At 51.0% G+C, this 15,323-nt stretch overlaps 6 protein-coding genes across 6 annotated transcripts; 2 read left to right on the forward strand and 4 right to left on the reverse strand.

Moving 5' to 3' along the window:
* Window positions 1–2,372: 2,372 nt before the first annotated feature.
* ASPSYDRAFT_202684 (uncharacterized protein) lies at window positions 2,373–3,828 on the forward strand (the record flags this gene model as incomplete). Its single annotated transcript, XM_040843821.1, has 4 exons — window positions 2,373–2,674; window positions 2,747–2,928; window positions 3,020–3,322; window positions 3,395–3,828. The coding sequence occupies 4 exons, from the start codon at window positions 2,373–2,375 to the stop codon at window positions 3,826–3,828; spliced, it is 1,221 nt and encodes a 406-aa protein (XP_040702714.1).
* A 686-nt stretch (window positions 3,829–4,514) lies between these two features.
* ade13 (adenylosuccinase ADE13) lies at window positions 4,515–6,827 on the reverse strand. Its single transcript, XM_040853253.1, has 9 exons — window positions 6,584–6,827; window positions 6,426–6,512; window positions 5,642–6,369; window positions 5,469–5,585; window positions 5,340–5,412; window positions 5,204–5,282; window positions 5,133–5,139; window positions 5,016–5,073; window positions 4,515–4,949 (listed from the first exon to the last, which is right to left on the reverse strand). The coding sequence occupies exons 1-9, from the start codon at window positions 6,633–6,635 to the stop codon at window positions 4,699–4,701; spliced, it is 1,452 nt and encodes a 483-aa protein (XP_040702715.1). The 5' UTR covers window positions 6,636–6,827; the 3' UTR covers window positions 4,515–4,698.
* Window positions 6,828–7,020: 193 nt separating this feature from the next.
* ASPSYDRAFT_58112 (EXO70 family protein) lies at window positions 7,021–9,030 on the reverse strand (the record flags this gene model as incomplete). Its single annotated transcript, XM_040849482.1, has 3 exons — window positions 7,021–8,411; window positions 8,468–8,685; window positions 8,747–9,030. 3 exons carry the CDS (start codon window positions 9,028–9,030, stop codon window positions 7,021–7,023), a joined length of 1,893 nt encoding a protein of 630 aa, XP_040702716.1.
* Window positions 9,031–9,545: 515 nt separating this feature from the next.
* On the forward strand, window positions 9,546–12,068 carry ASPSYDRAFT_151311 (putative phospholipase A2 (PlaA); the record flags this gene model as incomplete). The annotated part of the gene is made up of 1 exon (XM_040842087.1): window positions 9,546–12,068. The coding sequence occupies one exon, from the start codon at window positions 9,546–9,548 to the stop codon at window positions 12,066–12,068; it is 2,523 nt and encodes an 840-aa protein (XP_040702717.1).
* Window positions 12,069–12,205: 137 nt separating this feature from the next.
* Window positions 12,206–14,303, reverse strand: ASPSYDRAFT_45333 (putative phosphatidylinositol-3,4,5-trisphosphate 3-phosphatase). The gene is made up of 3 exons (XM_040847017.1): window positions 14,168–14,303; window positions 14,002–14,086; window positions 12,206–13,852 (listed from the first exon to the last, which is right to left on the reverse strand). Exons 1-3 carry the CDS (start codon window positions 14,168–14,170, stop codon window positions 12,294–12,296), a joined length of 1,647 nt encoding a protein of 548 aa, XP_040702718.1. The 5' UTR covers window positions 14,171–14,303; the 3' UTR covers window positions 12,206–12,293.
* A 458-nt stretch (window positions 14,304–14,761) lies between these two features.
* ASPSYDRAFT_31545 (uncharacterized protein) lies at window positions 14,762–15,226 on the reverse strand (the record flags this gene model as incomplete). Its single annotated transcript, XM_040844884.1, has 1 exon — window positions 14,762–15,226. One exon carries the CDS (start codon window positions 15,224–15,226, stop codon window positions 14,762–14,764), a length of 465 nt encoding a protein of 154 aa, XP_040702719.1.
* Between the last annotated feature and the right edge of the window lie 97 nt (window positions 15,227–15,323).

Here is a 15,323-nt window from a genome sequence, read left to right on the forward strand (position 1 = left end):
GCTTGGCTTGCCATCAGGCGATCCGACAAGTCTGTAACTCTTGTTCGACAAAGTCCAAGACCCAGGGCTATGGTTGATTATATTTCTCTCCGTTTCTACAGGTCTACTATCCGCCAAAACACATCCTATTGTGCGATCAATCTGGCAGTTGCTCCTGTGAGCTGGATTCAAATCGACCCGAGGATCTTCAGCCCGCGGCTTGGGAACTGGCAGACACGCACCCCACCTTTTGCTCGGGCGGTCCAGTGCCCTTTGCCTTGAATTGCCGATGAATGTGAACCTTCGCTCCGGATCTCCCCTTCGCCCGAAAATGGTTCAATTCTTCGCCGGCAACTTCCCATCTTCCCCCCGACCCCATACTCTCAACCGTTCGGTCAGGTGATGCTCAAACCCTTTGATCACGAGCCAGGCAATAATAATAGTTCATCGGAGCTGGATCTCTTGAGCAAACTCCGAGCTTGCCATAGTAGTAGCGTCAATCCCTTGGCTCGGTTCCCTCGAATATCGAAACCCATTCTGCAACTGATTTTGACTTGCACTCTTGGGGTTGTACATCGCCGTAGCTAGACTTTGAGCAGGGACAAGTCGCAATACCTAATGATGATCATATAGATAGTATCACGCTGGTAGTAGAGTGTCTCGGATAACCGTCATCGACTGTCGGACCATCCGCAGCTAAAAAGTCAAATATTAATAATAATGTAACTATGCCGCGCTGAGCTCAATGCCGGGTAAAAAAAACCCTGCAGCTGGATATGCGGAACATCGCCGTTAGGGGCCTCGTAATTAAGGCTATGGTGGTTTAATAAGTAGAAACGCGGCAAAAGAGACAAGGATATTCAATGGTACCCATTCACGTATCCTAGAATCTTTTGTATCATCTTCCGCCTTCCAATGCTACCGTCATCTTCATTAAGTATCTTCTCCTCGTGATTAGAGGCGGCAGAAAAGCCGAAAGAGTAAACGGTTAAGTGCGGACATGGGAGGGACCCAGAGAACCTCTTGCGATTTGCGAAAGACACCATCCGTTAACCGTAATTTAACTCAATTTCCTTTCTGGTAGACGTGCTTCCAAAAGGCCAAATTGAGGGGAAGATCGAAATGACGGCGCTGTTAATTTTCCACCTCTTCCGCCCGTGGCCTTGTGCGAGCCTGCGACGACGGAGATGCAGTGGAGTCTGGTTTATTGTTTGACATCTGTCAACCCAACCAACCAAAACAGCTTGTGACTGCGAATCCGCCGGCAGATTGTCTCACTGGCTGTTAGTCCACCACAGCGGAGAGTGTCTAGACCATCTGAAATGCACGCTGCGAATTATTGCTATCCTCGCCGAACCTGTGTTCCCCCCTCCCAAGGCAGCACTGTTATTTGGAGCTCGCCATGAGCGGGGGAAAGACACAGTTCAACTTCAGAGCGGAGGATGCCCACCCCAAACCGGTGTAAACAATGATGAAGTCATTCTGGCGGAATAAATCAGGGCTTGTGTCGAGGTGGATCAAGTTGTATGTTGTCAAGTTCTGGTTCCTCATGCAGCAGAAGCGAGCAGATTTTATTATGATGCAAGCGTGCACACTGGAGCGTCAATCATTTTGTACTTTGTGCGCGCTGCCATTTCATCATCAGTACTTTTGTCCAGATCCATTTTATTATTTTACCGCGCCTGTAGCGAGGTTCGCCGCCAGGGTCGACACTTAGTCACTTACTGGCGATAGACAGGAAGGATCCGCGGATTCCAGATTGCCCGTTTCGCCCTCGTGCTGTTAGAGAGAAGAGACTAAGGCGATAATAGCCATATCCGACCAGGTCGCCCCTGGCAGCTCTGTCGGCGGCATCTAGTGCGTCGCGGCGAAGGATCGTTTAGACTAGGATAGGGTGATCCTCTGGACAGGGTAGGTGAGCGGTAGGGAAAAAAGCAGGAAGCTGAACAGAGGTGAATTCGAGAACTGGAGGGAGAGAAGAAGAAGAGAAGAAGAAGAAGAAGCGAGAGCGAGGGCCGTCAAGAAAGAAGTACGAGGCGCGCCCGAAGAGGAAATACAACAGAACGCACGATAGAAGTCGCGGGCCCCTCTTTGACCTCTTTGCTTTTCGCGCTGTCCCTCGTTCTTAACAGCGACCCATCCGCTTCAAACCTTGGAGATTCCGCGTTTTTTCTACAGCTGGTGGATCATCTGCTCTGCTGGGCCCTAGCTAATAATATTTTTGTTTCTTTTTTTTTTCTGTCGCCTTTCCGTTTCCCTTTTCCTTTTCCAGCCGTCTCATTTTCTCTGCCGCTAAAAAAAGCAGCCTATGGACAAGGGTCAAACGCCTTCGCCTCGCAAATGAGCATTCCACTGTACTTTTTTGCTCAGCCGGTTCATGTATAAAACAGAAGATGTCACGTCGTCGTGCCTCCAACAGTGAATCGTTGGCAACCTCGTCCATGAACGAGGCCATGGCTTATCCTTTTACCGGCATGCAACAGAGCCATACATTACCCCAGCGGCGCGGTCCGATCGAGGGGCCTGGCGGACGTAGGTTGACTCGAAGAGTCACCTGGCGGTCGTCCACCTACAAGCTCATGGCATCTCTTTGGGTGCTGGGGGTGCTGTATATGGTCTGGCTCATTCGCGACATCTTCTATCTCCCCTTTTCATACTCCTCAAAACACGCGATAAACGCGAATGCGGGGGATGAGTAAGTTCTTTTGCTTTGGTCTGGGTACATCTCACTGGATAGCGGACGATACTTATTGAATTCTGCTTACAGTCTGTTAGCTCAGTACGTGGGCCGTGAAGAATGCGGCATCTCTTCTCACGCTCTTTATCTACCTCCTCACTCCAATGGTGGTTCTGTGTTGAACGAGCCGTACTGCCAGACTCGTGATACTTTGCTCAGTTCAATGAGCGGTGGCGGGCGCCATGGCTTCGGCGCCCCTTATACTTCCCAAGGTAAGTGATACAACATGTGTAACTGAGCTATAACTCTCCTGTCAACGCCAATTCTTTGTTGTTCGTACTTGGTCACTAATCCAATCCAAAGGTTGTTTCTATCGTTGGTATACAAATGCTGAGATATGTGAAATACTCGCGCGTTTTGATGGTGTCCTTTTCGTTGGCGATGACGCCCTAGCAGATGCCTACGCGGGCTTCAACATCCTCCTGCGCCAGGATCTAAAACGAGGATCCTTAAAGGAGTGGGAAATGAGCAGTTACATGGACACGAAATGTCAGTGCAATTCGCAATTCACATCCCCTGCCTGTTCTTCTTCTCGAATCACCTCGAGCGAAGAACTATACGCCGAAGGAGGCAAGAAAACTCAGATCCCCTATACTTGTTCGACCAGTAAGTCCTACTTAGCTGCCTTCCACTAGAAAATCTGTTTCTGGAGGTAAAAATGCTGACCAATTCTACAAGATACTCCCCATGCGTTTCTCTCTGTCACCGGCTCACCTGCGCCGAGTACCGCACATAACGAATTCAAGAGCCTCCTCGCTCGTTCATCTGAGAAAAAGCAGCCAATAGCCGTGATCCAGAGCCTGTCGCTCTCAACTTCATACTCGCTATCCACAGCAACAAAAAGCATAGACGAATGGCTTACTCTCGCCAAAACTAGCGCAAGGAGAACGCCATTCCTCTGGATAGGCCCCACGGCCCCCGGCCACCAAACCCCACCTGAGGACAATGTTCACGCCAACAGCTGGCAGTATACCCAAGAGACTGCCCAGGTAGCGCAAAGCAAAGGTGTCGACGTTCTAGGCATGTACAACGCGACGTTACAGGCCGAGAGCTGGGACGGCATGCGTTACGGCGAAGAGGTGGCCGTTATGCAGGCGATGATGGTAAGATAATATCCAACACGTTGCAGTGCATACGTCTGCATGTATGCATGTCCGACTGACTGACATGTCACAGATCATCAATTGGCTGGCGTCGCTTTAGCGACTCCGATTCCTCTCCAAATCGTGTGACAGGAGTTGACGATGTATGACAGAAAAGTTGGTATGATGTCTAGGTCAAAATAATGGCTTTAGGTTATGGATAAGGTAATAAGGCATGCCAGGCTCTTTTGGGAATTTATGTTTTTATCTTTCCTCTCCCACTTCCTTTTATTTATTTTTTTTCACTTATCACTTTTTCCCTTCAATTTCTCTTTCCAGTTCTCTTAGATTTCAGGGTTCTTTCTGTATGTATTTTCGCTGCCGTGGCTTTTATTTCTGCCTTCCCAAAACCATTTCATTTCATCGCGGACATTTAATCCAGGTGTTCCCGATCAGACTTTCTTTGGGGGGTGAATTTCCGGGTTTGCAACTTATGACTCGCTTCTTGGAGGGGTTAATAATAATAGCGTAACTGCGGGTATGCCGAGAACGCTGTGCCCAGGTGCGCATGGGTGCCCTATTTCTCCTGGTGTGAAAATAGAAATTGCTTCGTACCATCAATTCGTTATTATATACATAAAAAACTCCTGTCCTTCTAGCTTCTAGGTAGAGTAGCAAATAGACGTAAATTGACTTCGCTTTTCATTCATTTTGCCCAAGCTTTTGGTTATAGGTACTGTATCAATGAACCAGAGAAAGGGAGTCCACAGGAAATCTATTCAAGCAATCATGGATGACTTCATGCATTTGCGCCTCCCATTGGATCAGCCTAGCCCAGGCCAATTCATAATAGACTTGACTGCCAAGCGCTACCTCTGGAGCAGGACTGGCTGATTGCCTCTAAACATGGAGAGCAGAAGTCTCAGCAGTAGCAAGGTGAGATGCGTACGGCTGGAGAGCCTTCTTGACTTCAGTCGAAGTAAACTTCTCAACCTGTTGCGGGGCACGACCCACAAAGGTGCTAGGGTCGAGAAGGGCGTCGAGCTCGCCGAGGATGGGGCCGAAGAAAGCAGTGCGGCGGATGCGGTCGAGAAGGTCGTTGTCCTTGCCGTGCTTCTTGACATTGTCGGAGGCTTGGTGCGAAAGGACGCCTGATCGCTTTTTGTTAGAACATGGTTGTGGTAATTAATAGATAATATAACGGGCGGGGAACGTACGGATTTCCTCGTGAGCATCTTGGCGGGAAAGACCCTTTTTCACGCAAGCCATGATAACCTATGTGTGTATAATTTAGCTGGTGTCATGAATAGACTCAGGTGATATGAGGTGCTTACGTTTTCACTGAGCAAAAATTAATTAGCATATGGGAGTTAATATAATATATCCGGGAATAGCGATGACTTACGTTGCCATGAATGGAAGTTCATCGTTCACACGACGCTTGATAACCTCAGGGTAAACAACGAATCCGGAAGTGACATTGTCTGATCGTTGGTCAGTCGATGGAACTAAAAATCATAACTGACTCGTTCGGTACTTACTTAGAAGGATAAGACACGCGTCAGCGCAGAGATAGAGCTCGGGGATACTGATCCGACGGATGGCGCTGTCATCCTGTTACAAAATTAGGGGCCAGCACAGACCGAAACAGATCGAACAGGGTATCTCACCAATGAACGCTCAAACCACTGTGCGGAGTAGGTGTCCAGGGCGTCCTTGGGGAGATTCTGGAGGTGCCTGCCTAGTGAGCACAGACGCTCGGACCGCATAGGGTTGCGCTTGTACGCCTGCATGGTTTTAGTTAGATCGAATTGCATCATGTCTGCGGAAATCGGGTACCAACCATTGCACTGCTGCCAATTTGGTCCTTCTCGAAAGGCTCCTCGACTTCCTTGAGCATCGCCAAGTGGCGGATGTCAATACCGATACGCTCGCATGTGGATCCGAACGAGCCCAGGGCATTGGCTACGTCAACATCAATCTTTCGAGAGTATGTTTGACTAGAGATGATGAAAGCAGAATCGAATCCTGCTTTCTCGGTAACAAGTTCATCGAGCTTCTCGACCTTGTCGTGATCTCCGTTGAAGATTTGAAGGAAAGAAGCCTGGGTACCGGTTGTGCCCTTGACACCACGGAAACGCAAATCATCGCGCGCTCTCTCAAGGTTCTTCAGATCCATGAGCAAGTCTTGGAGCCACAAGCAAGCTCGCTTTCCGACCGTGACAAGCTGTGCTGGCTGTCCGTGGGTAAATCCCAGACAAGGTAGATCCTTGTACTGCTGGGCAAAAGCAGACAGCTTGTCGATGACAATAGCCAGCTTGGGAATGAGAATGTTAAGGCCGTCCCGCAAGAAGATCAGGTCCGCATTGTCCGTGCAGTAGCAAGAGGTAGCACCCCAGTGGATGATTCCAGCAGCCGCAGGAGCGACCTGACCGTACGCGTGAACATGGGCCATAACATCGTGTCTCCGGCGCTTCTCCTCCTCAGCGGCAACCTTGAATTCTTCGTCCTGGATCGTGGTGTTCTTTTTCAACTGCTCAATGGCCTCGTCGGTAATGGGCAACCCAAGCTCTGTGCCTGTTAGTGCATCGTACGTGGGGCTGACAGGGTAGGGCAGGAGGAGGCACCTTTCTCGGATTCTGCAAGCCACAACCACAGCTGTCTCCACGTCGAGAACCGGTTCCTGGGGGAGAACAGATACTTCATCTCATCACCTATATGCCAGGATGGGCAGTTAGTCTCCAATCGCACAGCGTGCGCTAGGGATTGAGCCAAGGGAACCTACTCGCATATCGCGAGTTGAGAGGTGTCTGGTACACATCGTTGCTTGCGGACATGGTGTCAGACTGCAATTGGAACGGTCTCGAGGAAACTGAGAGGCTGCGGTATGCGAAAGGCCCGAAGATGGCTGAGATACCGATGTGCGTCGGCGGCCCCCAGGCAAAATTTTGTTACGACTATTTTTCGGCGGGGTCGAATGCGCTTATCAATGGCAATCACGTTATCGGGTCTCGTTATCGTCACATGAGCCTTATCAGATCCACCCCTTCACTCAGTAACGGCCGAAACCGGCCAACATGAAACATGGAAGGTATGTATACCGCTCAAAAGCTACTATTAGACACCAATACTGAGAACCAAAAACAAAATGGAACCTCCAAATCAACAACGTGGACCTGCCAGTCGTCTTGAAAATCACCAACGCACCCTAACTAGGCTATATTATTGCAGCGCCGCGAGTTGCGCGGACAGGCTTCCCTTGTCGTATTTTGTGTATTTGCCTCGACCTTTGTCAAGTTCGTGATAGCGATCATAAAACCGTGCATACAAGGGCTCAAGCACTGCCTGAACTTCGCGAGCAAGAACGCTACGCACTTCTCGCTCCATGTAGAGAGCCTTGTGCCGTGCGACCAAATCATCAAAGCTCGTATTGAACGATTTGAACTTGTCTTTAATCGCATCTTTATCACGAGAGGAAAGCGACTTGACTATCGCACTGGAATCGACAACTCCGCCGGACTGTGGCCGAGCCCCGCCTCTACCCTGAGAAGTATACTGAACGTCAAGAAGGTAATGGGACGTCTCCTTCCAAGCGTCCAGATACGTCGAGGTTGCCCGTTTGCGGAAGGTATCGATCCTCGAAATACTATCTGGAGAGCCGAGATATTTCGCTAGCTCCGGGCTCGATCGAATCGAACGATCCACAATGCAAAAGACATTGGACAAGAAAACGCCTTGAACAGCCTTTGTGCGGTGCAACGCCCGGCTTCGAGACTCCAAAGAAATCATAAGGGCCTCGATCATGTCTAGAATGAAATGTGACAAGAGTGTCGAACTGTCCGGACTAACATCCAGCGGAGTGTTAGATGCTGTATTGGATGTTGACCGCCAATTCCCGTCTCCCAAGGAAGTCAAGATAGACGCAAGAGGCTTAGAGTATCCGGTGAGTGTAGTGAGCGAGCTCATAACCTCAGTCACAAGAGGTACGGGGCCACCATCTGGCGGGAGCATAGGGATACTGGCTGCCTTGCGTTTCGTCTCCTCAAGCAACTCTGACAGAGACGATTTGGCGGTCTCTCGGACAGGCCGCAAAGCTTCGAGGAATAGGCTTTTGAGCTCGCCCGTCTTTGCATCTACATTGTAAGACATAGCCGTGACGATTTCAATGATCTCGAAAGCTAGGAAGCAATCGGTCATGAGATTGGAGCGGATGTAGTGGTTGAGTTCGCGAAGGGTCTTTGAATATTCGGCCATCGCCGCGCGGCAAGTCATTTGTAGCGCCAGTCCTTTATGGTCGCCGGTGAAAATCCGAGTGATGGCTTCCCATTCCGCGTATATGAAGTTTTCCAAGGCATTAGAGTAAATGCCAATTCCATTAGTTCCTTGCTTATATGGCCCATCACCAGCTCTTCGTTTCAATGTATTGAGAGATGCAATGGCAAGATTCTGCGCGCTTGTCGTAATGTAAGGTCCCCGAATATCTGCGTAGATTTTAAGGGCGGGACTGCCACCTTCACCACGATGCGGGGTATGGACTGCTGCCGAACCGATGGCAGCACAGATCGGCGCTATTTCCGCAAGTTTCTCCTCCGGGATCGTAGGAAAGGGAAGATCTATTTTAGACCAAAAATCAGTAGCGTTATGAGTAGATGGAGATGCAGGAACTTACCTTTGGTCAGGTAGTGTAAGGGTTCAATAGGAGTGACATGCTGGCCAAGCTCGAGACGTAGTAGATCTTGAAGTTTTGTATTCCCAATACCCAATAGGGACGTAAACTCGCTGATTGCCTTTTGGTTCGATTTCAAATTCGTAGATGTCAGGTCGACCAATGCATTGTCCACCCGTTTCATTGCCGCCAGATACTGTGACAAGTCCTCGGTCTGCGGTCTATTGATTCATTTCCAGTGTTAGTGGAGAGCGACACCAATCAATACGATTGAGCACTTACCCAGCGCGAATGATGCCCTCCTCCCGGTTCTTCGCATCGAGCGGCTGCCGAAGGCGATCAATAGCTTCATTAATCTTGTCGATATTGCTGTTTGTGATCTGAAGCGACTGCGTATTGCTATAAATAGGTCCGATTGCATGCTTCACGACATTTCCTCCGGTTTCAAGTCGGACGAGGGACCCTTGAATTTTCTTGGTGAGGAGGTTCAGCTTCTCAAGGTTGGCGTACAGCACCTCTACTTCAGCGCTCTCTTCGGCAAACGCCGTATTCCTTGGTGCAACCATGGTGTTGCAACGATAGCGAAGTATAAGGTATTCAGATGGTAGGCTGTCTGCAGGCTGTACAGATATGGCAAGTCATGTCTCGGATGGATGCGAGGGGATAAACAATTAGCGGGAAAGCAATAAGAGAATAAACGGCTGACGAGGCGCCCGGCCTCAGGGAGCAGCTGCGGTTCTCATATATTAATGATCAACCAAATGAGATATTAACCAATACAGGACACCGGCAGGGAAAGCTCGTCGAAGCTCCAGCTCTCGTGTCTCCAGCCGTTCCGTTCGACGCTCGGCCCCCGGACAGCGAGCAGAATGACGCTAGTCCCATACAGGTACATTCGGTCCGACATATTGTTCCGAGGTATCTCCATGTGACGTCATAGCACAAGCGCAGCCGACACTGGAGGGATCGTCGGGCCTGGCCAATCGTGCTGCAGGCACAGACCAACTCAGTACTGAAACTCGCCAATGCCTCCTCAATGCCTCCTTTCCATCCTCATGCCACGCGGGGCACCCTTATCAAAATGGGTGCTGCGAGGGCATTCTGTCTCCGGTTCGCGCCTCCGGCCGCCATGATTTACGTCGGCGGCCGTGTTCTCTGGTCAATTGAGACAGCTCGGAATAATTCGCAGCTATTCCTACTGCATTCCGACCTGAGAACACCGTACTCGACCACGTCCACGCAGTTTGCCCGCGGTCAGTCCCCTAGCTCAATTGGAGATGGCAGCATTGGCCGAATTGACTCCGATTCCCGAAAGGAGGGAGGCCTCCATAGTGACGAATCGGACTCCTCGTCGGTATGGTCACATATTTTGCGGAGATTTGAAGGGGTGAAGCAGTCTGTCGGCTCTCCCGAATGGATTGAGCTTGAGCATATCAAACACTACATAACACCCGACTGGACGAGGTTTCTCCCGGAGACAGTGCAGAAGTTGCAGCGCGAGCTTTCCATGGCGCCAGGCTCCTTGGCTGACGATATTTGGAGGGAAGCACATGATCCGGACTTGCACCCTGAGATAATTCGAGAAGCTACAGTCCGTGTTGGGGATGGCCTCTGCGAGGAAGAATTGGAGTTCAGACGGAGACGACAGAAACATTCTGTAAAGGCGTTGGCAGCTTACTTGGATATTCCCGAAGAAGACATACATCCTGATGACGTCCCAATCATTTCCATGTGCGGATCGGGTGGTGGTTTGCGCGCGCTTGTTGCTGGTACTGGCTCATATCTGGCCACACAAGAAGCTGGTCTGTGGGATTGTGTGACGTATACTGCTGGTGTGAGCGGCAGTTGCTGGCTACAAGTCCTCTACCATTCTTCTATTTCCGAATGCAACTTCACCAAACTTGTGGCTCATCTGAAGAACAGGCTGGGCGTGCATATGGCGTTCCCACCGGCAGCACTCAAATTGCTTACACATGCACCAACCAACAAATACCTCCTCAGTGGTCTGGTCCAGAAACTGAAGGGCGATCCTGGTGCTGATTTTGGTTTGGTTGACATCTATGGTATGTTGCTAGCTGCCAGGTTACTTGTACCCAAAGGGGAGCTTGGAGCTTCGGACTATGACCTTAAAGTATCACATCAGAGCCACAACATTGCCAGTGGAGCCCACCCGCTCCCGATTTATACGGCCGTTCGCCATGAAATCCCAATCCTAGAGGAGAAGGCAGAGGAGGGAGAGAAGAAGCCAAAGCCCGAAGATCTCGTTAGACAGTCACGGAGCGAGGCATGGTTCCAATGGTTCGAGTTTACGCCGTATGAATTCTTCTGCGAGGAGTTTAATGCAGGTATTCCTACCTGGGCTCTGGGAAGACATTTCAATGGCGGCAAAAACGAGGTCACTCCAGGGACCACGCCTATACCTGAGTTACACGTTGGCAACCTGATGGGAATATGGGGCAGTGCGTTCTGCGCGACACTTTCGCATTACTACAAGGAGATTCGACCACTCGTTAAAGGAATTACTGGGTTCGGAGGTATCGATTCTCTAATCCAGGGCAAGTCAAAAGATCTTGTTCGCGTACACCCCATCGACCCCGCAACGATACCAAATTTTGTGCTAGGAATGAAAGATGTACTACCACCGTCCTGTCCGGAATCGATCTTCAAGAGCCAGCACCTGCGGCTCATGGATGCGGGGATGAGCAACAACCTTCCGATTTACCCACTGCTCCGACCCGGCCGCGACGTAGACATCATCATCGCCTTTGACAACTCAGCCGATATTAAGCAGGAAAACTGGTTGTCTGAAGTGGACGGTTACGCACGCCAACGGGGTATCAAGGGCTGGCCAATTGGAGCAGGGTGGCCCAGGGCCAAGGACACTCCAAAGGAGACTGAACAGAACCTCCGGGAACCACAGAATATCTCCGAAGAGGACCTTAACAAGAAAATCACTGCTGCCCAAGACTCGCCCAGCCATGAGCACCACCAGCCGCCATCTACCTATGTCCCTCCAACAGAAGGATTGAAGGACCCAGACTCTCTTCCTCCATCACCGGACACGGATCTAGGATACTGCAACGTCTGGGTTGGGACGACGCAAGAAAAGGTCTCCGATCAAGAACCACCACCCTCCAAGCGCCTCTTCGACCCCCGTCACTCGGACCCCAGCCACACTGAATCCGACTTTCACCTCATGCGCCCAGACGCCGGCATCGCTGTCGTCTACTTCCCTCTTCTGCCCAACCCCGCAGCCCCAGACCTACCCTCCACCTCGTCCCTCATAAAACCATCAAAATCCGACAACTCGCGCCATGTCTCAGAGACCGAAGCGCCATCATCCAATAAAGATGCCACGAAGCCGCTATCCCCGCATCCAGGTACGATCGATCCCGACGTAGACGATTTCCTGTCAACGTGGAACTTTGTTTACACGCCCGAGCAGATCGACGCTGTTGTGGGACTGGCCAAGGCGAACTTCGCGCAGGGCGAGGAGCAGGTGAAGCGGGTTGTGAGGGGGGTTTATGAGCGGAAGAAGAAGGATAGGTTGGCGAGGGAAGAAAGTCAACATCGGCCCCATAAGGAGGGCTTGATGCTTAGTTGAAACTAGTAGAATAGAATACATCCGGCATTAATAACTTATTCTAGCTCCTTTGTTGTTTCTAGCACATACCTGTACAGTATATATTTCTACAAGATTCTACAACACTCACTATATTCATTTCATTAACTATTATTTTTGAAGGTACATTGTTTCTTGGGATATATTCGGGCCATATCCAACTCTAATATCATCGCGACCTGGGTAGTAATTGTACAGTTATCATGTCTATTTCGACACCTTATCATCCCCTTCCTTCTTTCCCTTCTTAATAGGAGCATTCTCTTGCTCCTTGCCACTGCTACCACCGCCTTCCTCCGCACTACTCTCCCATTCCCTATCCTCCTTCCCACTCTCGTCAGTCCCAACATCAGCCTCGGCATCACTATCCCTCAGCCTCCAATCTGCAACCTTGGTCTCAGGGACTGGCTCTCCAGGCTGCGGCTCCATGACCACCTGGCTGGAAACCGGCCTGTTCTGGCTATCCACATCTTTAACTTCCTTCGTGCTTGGTTCCGCGTACCGCCATACGACTTTCAACCGGTCGAGCGCCTTGATGCCCTTCTTTGAGGTGCCCTTGATTCCGTCCATGGCGTCCCAGTCGACTTCGAAGACGCCGGAGTCATACTTGTCGCCACCTTCGAAGTAGGGGTTGAACCAGACGTGGGCGATCGACGTTACCATTGCCAGGCCTGTGTAGGAGGCGGCTTTGCTGCGGCGTTCGAAGTCGATGTTTACGTCAGATGTTGGGAGGATGAGTGGCGTGCGGGGCCGCAGGAGGACGGCGCTGGTATGTTTCTGAGGGGGTTCGGTGGGCGTTGATGTCTGGGGCTGGGTGACTGTATTGGATTGGTCGGTGGTGGGGTTTGGAGATGTGAAGGTTGAGGTGAGGTTGCTGGCTTTCGACCAGAGAGATGTTTCCGATTCAGCAGCCGACGGAGGCTCCTGGGGGGTGGTAATAGTAGAGCTTGGGTTTGAAGTTGCCGCGGTCTTGATCGTGGGTTTTGGTTTGGATTTGCTGAGGCTGTCGTTACTGCTGCTGTTGTTGCCCTCATTGTCGCTCCCAGCGGCGCTGTTGGATTGCGACGTAGCACTATCGCTAGGCAGACTGATGCGTTCACTCCGATCGAAGAGGTGGAACTGTTTAATCACCTGGCCATCCTCAACGAACCCTTCAACTGCAACTTTAACGCCGTCTCTCAGGCCCCAGACGTGGATCTCAAGTACCTCCACCGGCCGCTCAATATACTTCTTCCCCAAGTCGTTCGTCCATCGGTCCACGTACCGTACCCACCGCAGCTGGCTCGGGATGCTCACACCAGAGCCAAACCCAACCCGCATCCGTCGTTCCGTGAACCGCTGTAATGCATCCTCCATCTTCCATCCTTCCTGGCTGATCAGGTAGGAGCACGCCATTGTCCCGCTGCGGCCCTTGCCAGCCTTGCAATGCACAACCACCACGCGCTGCCCTTGTTCCTTGCTGTCCTTCTTTCCGCCTCCGCCTTCTTTCTGTTCCGCAACCGGCCCATCCAACCGTTGTAACCAATTCCGCATACTGGCCATAACTTTTGGAATCAGGGCGAACGGCGGCGGATGGTGGTCGGGAAATGGGAAATGGTGGATTCGACCATAGACCTCAGAGTCGGGGTACCCCGTGCCCTCGGCACGGAACTCCCAGATCCCCCACTGTGTGCCATGCTTGCTATCGAGGAAGTCGACGAGTTGCTTCAGCGGGGTTCTATAGGCGATCTTAGGGTAGTTTGTTGATGGGCCGGACGTTGCGATGACTGGACAAGTAAACCAGGTCAGTAGGTAGGTAGCTTACTAGCTGGAGGTGTGTTTTTATTAAGCGCAGTGGAGTTGATTGGGGTGTTGCTTATGCGGAGTAAAGCAAGCGCGGCAAGGGGGGTTGTTGGATTTGGGGGCAGAATCTCACTGTTATCGGAGACATAGCAAAGATCTAGACCGGCCTCTGGGTGTTGTTGTCGAGGCCCAGCTACAATCTGTCTGAGGATCGACGCCTGAGGTGGTCAAATAGCCAAGCGCAGCGAGTTAGTCTGGGCGTGGCCAGGGAATGCAGTCAAAGAGGACGTCTTGCATACCATGAATCGTACAAGCACCAATCCTGCGGTTACGCGTATCGATGTAAAGACAGAAGAGAAACGAAATGGATTTAATGTCAAAAGTTATGTATAGAGCGCTTATTTATGGCGAGGACTGGTCGTTAGAAAATAAACGTGCTCGAGGCTCTTTTGTCTTGAAACTCCAAGTTTAAAGTGCAACGTGACGCCAAGCCTCTGATGTCATCGCCCGCAGTCTTATTTGTATAGCCTCAATTCTCCCAACAAAATGCAAGGTTAGTCGTATTCACTAATACTCAGGCGCGCAGGCGAGGCTGAGTCAAGGTGGCAAGGCATTAATGGAATCCCAATTTTTGGCATTGTATTGGAGACATTACATTAAACAGTAGCATCACAGGTGCGCTTAGCGTCACACAAAAAAAGCATATTGATACAAAAAAAACAATTCATAGTCTAGCAAGCGGTGCAGAGTCCAGTCCTGCGATTCTTTCCCGATGACAGATGGGACCCATCTAGACTCAGTCCCCCCAAAAACATGAATACGCATACGAGTTGAGTCAGAAGTTGGTCGGATGGTGGTTGGTTCAACCAACCAATATCCTTTCTTTTTCGAGTTTAAGCAACTCCATAGACATCCTTCACAGGAATCTTAAACGCCTTGGTCGTAGAAGTGACGTTCTGTTCGCCCAGCGCATAGAACTCGGCGTTGCCGGGCTTGCGCCACATGTGCTCCACGTGGACGGTCCAGTTCTCAGACTTGGGCGTGGGCTCGATCTTCGCAAGAACGCCCCTGTCCTTGCAGGGTGCGTAGTCCTGCTGCGTGCTTGTGCCGTTACAGGTGGTGTTGAAGCCGGGCGTGTTTTGGGACGAGAGGCCCTGGATGCTGAAGTTGTAGGCGCAGCCACCGGGCGAGCAGCCGAGGGTGAAGTTGGAGGCGTGCCATGTTAGGGCTGGGTTTGTGGGGTCGGCAGCGGCGTTGCGCATGGGGATGCGCATGGCTGTTGGGGGGACGGCGAACGGCGAGGCCGAAGCAGAGGCGAAGAGGGAGAGAGCGACAGGGACAATGCTGGAGAAATGCATGGTGGTTGGTTTATTATTATTGATTATTTGGTGTGAGTGGTTGTATGTGAGGAGGGAGGTGTAGTGTGTACGAAGGCTGATGGAAAGGGATGGGTAT

Source organism: Aspergillus sydowii (genome assembly GCF_001890705.1).
Source record: "Aspergillus sydowii CBS 593.65 unplaced genomic scaffold ASPSYscaffold_5, whole genome shotgun sequence".
NCBI lineage: Eukaryota > Fungi > Ascomycota > Eurotiomycetes > Eurotiales > Aspergillaceae > Aspergillus > Aspergillus sydowii.

Bases quoted from the DNA above. Each gene is read 5' to 3' on its own strand.
- ade13 (XM_040853253.1), bottom strand. From the start codon at position 6,635: ATGTCCGCAAGCAACGATGTGTACCAGACACCTCTCAACTCGCGATAT. The intron at 6,513-6,583 runs GTAGGTTCCCTT...CCTGGCATATAG, and splicing joins TCTCAACTCGCGATATGCGA to GTGATGAGATGAAGTATCTG. The intron at 5,413-5,468 runs GTGAGATACCCT...ATTTTGTAACAG, and splicing joins AGTGGTTTGAGCGTTCATTG to GATGACAGCGCCATCCGTCG.
- ASPSYDRAFT_45333 (XM_040847017.1), bottom strand. The intron at 13,853-14,001 runs GTGAGATTCTGC...TTACTTGTCCAG, and splicing joins TTGCTATGTCTCCGATAACA to TCATCGCAACGTCCGGCCCA.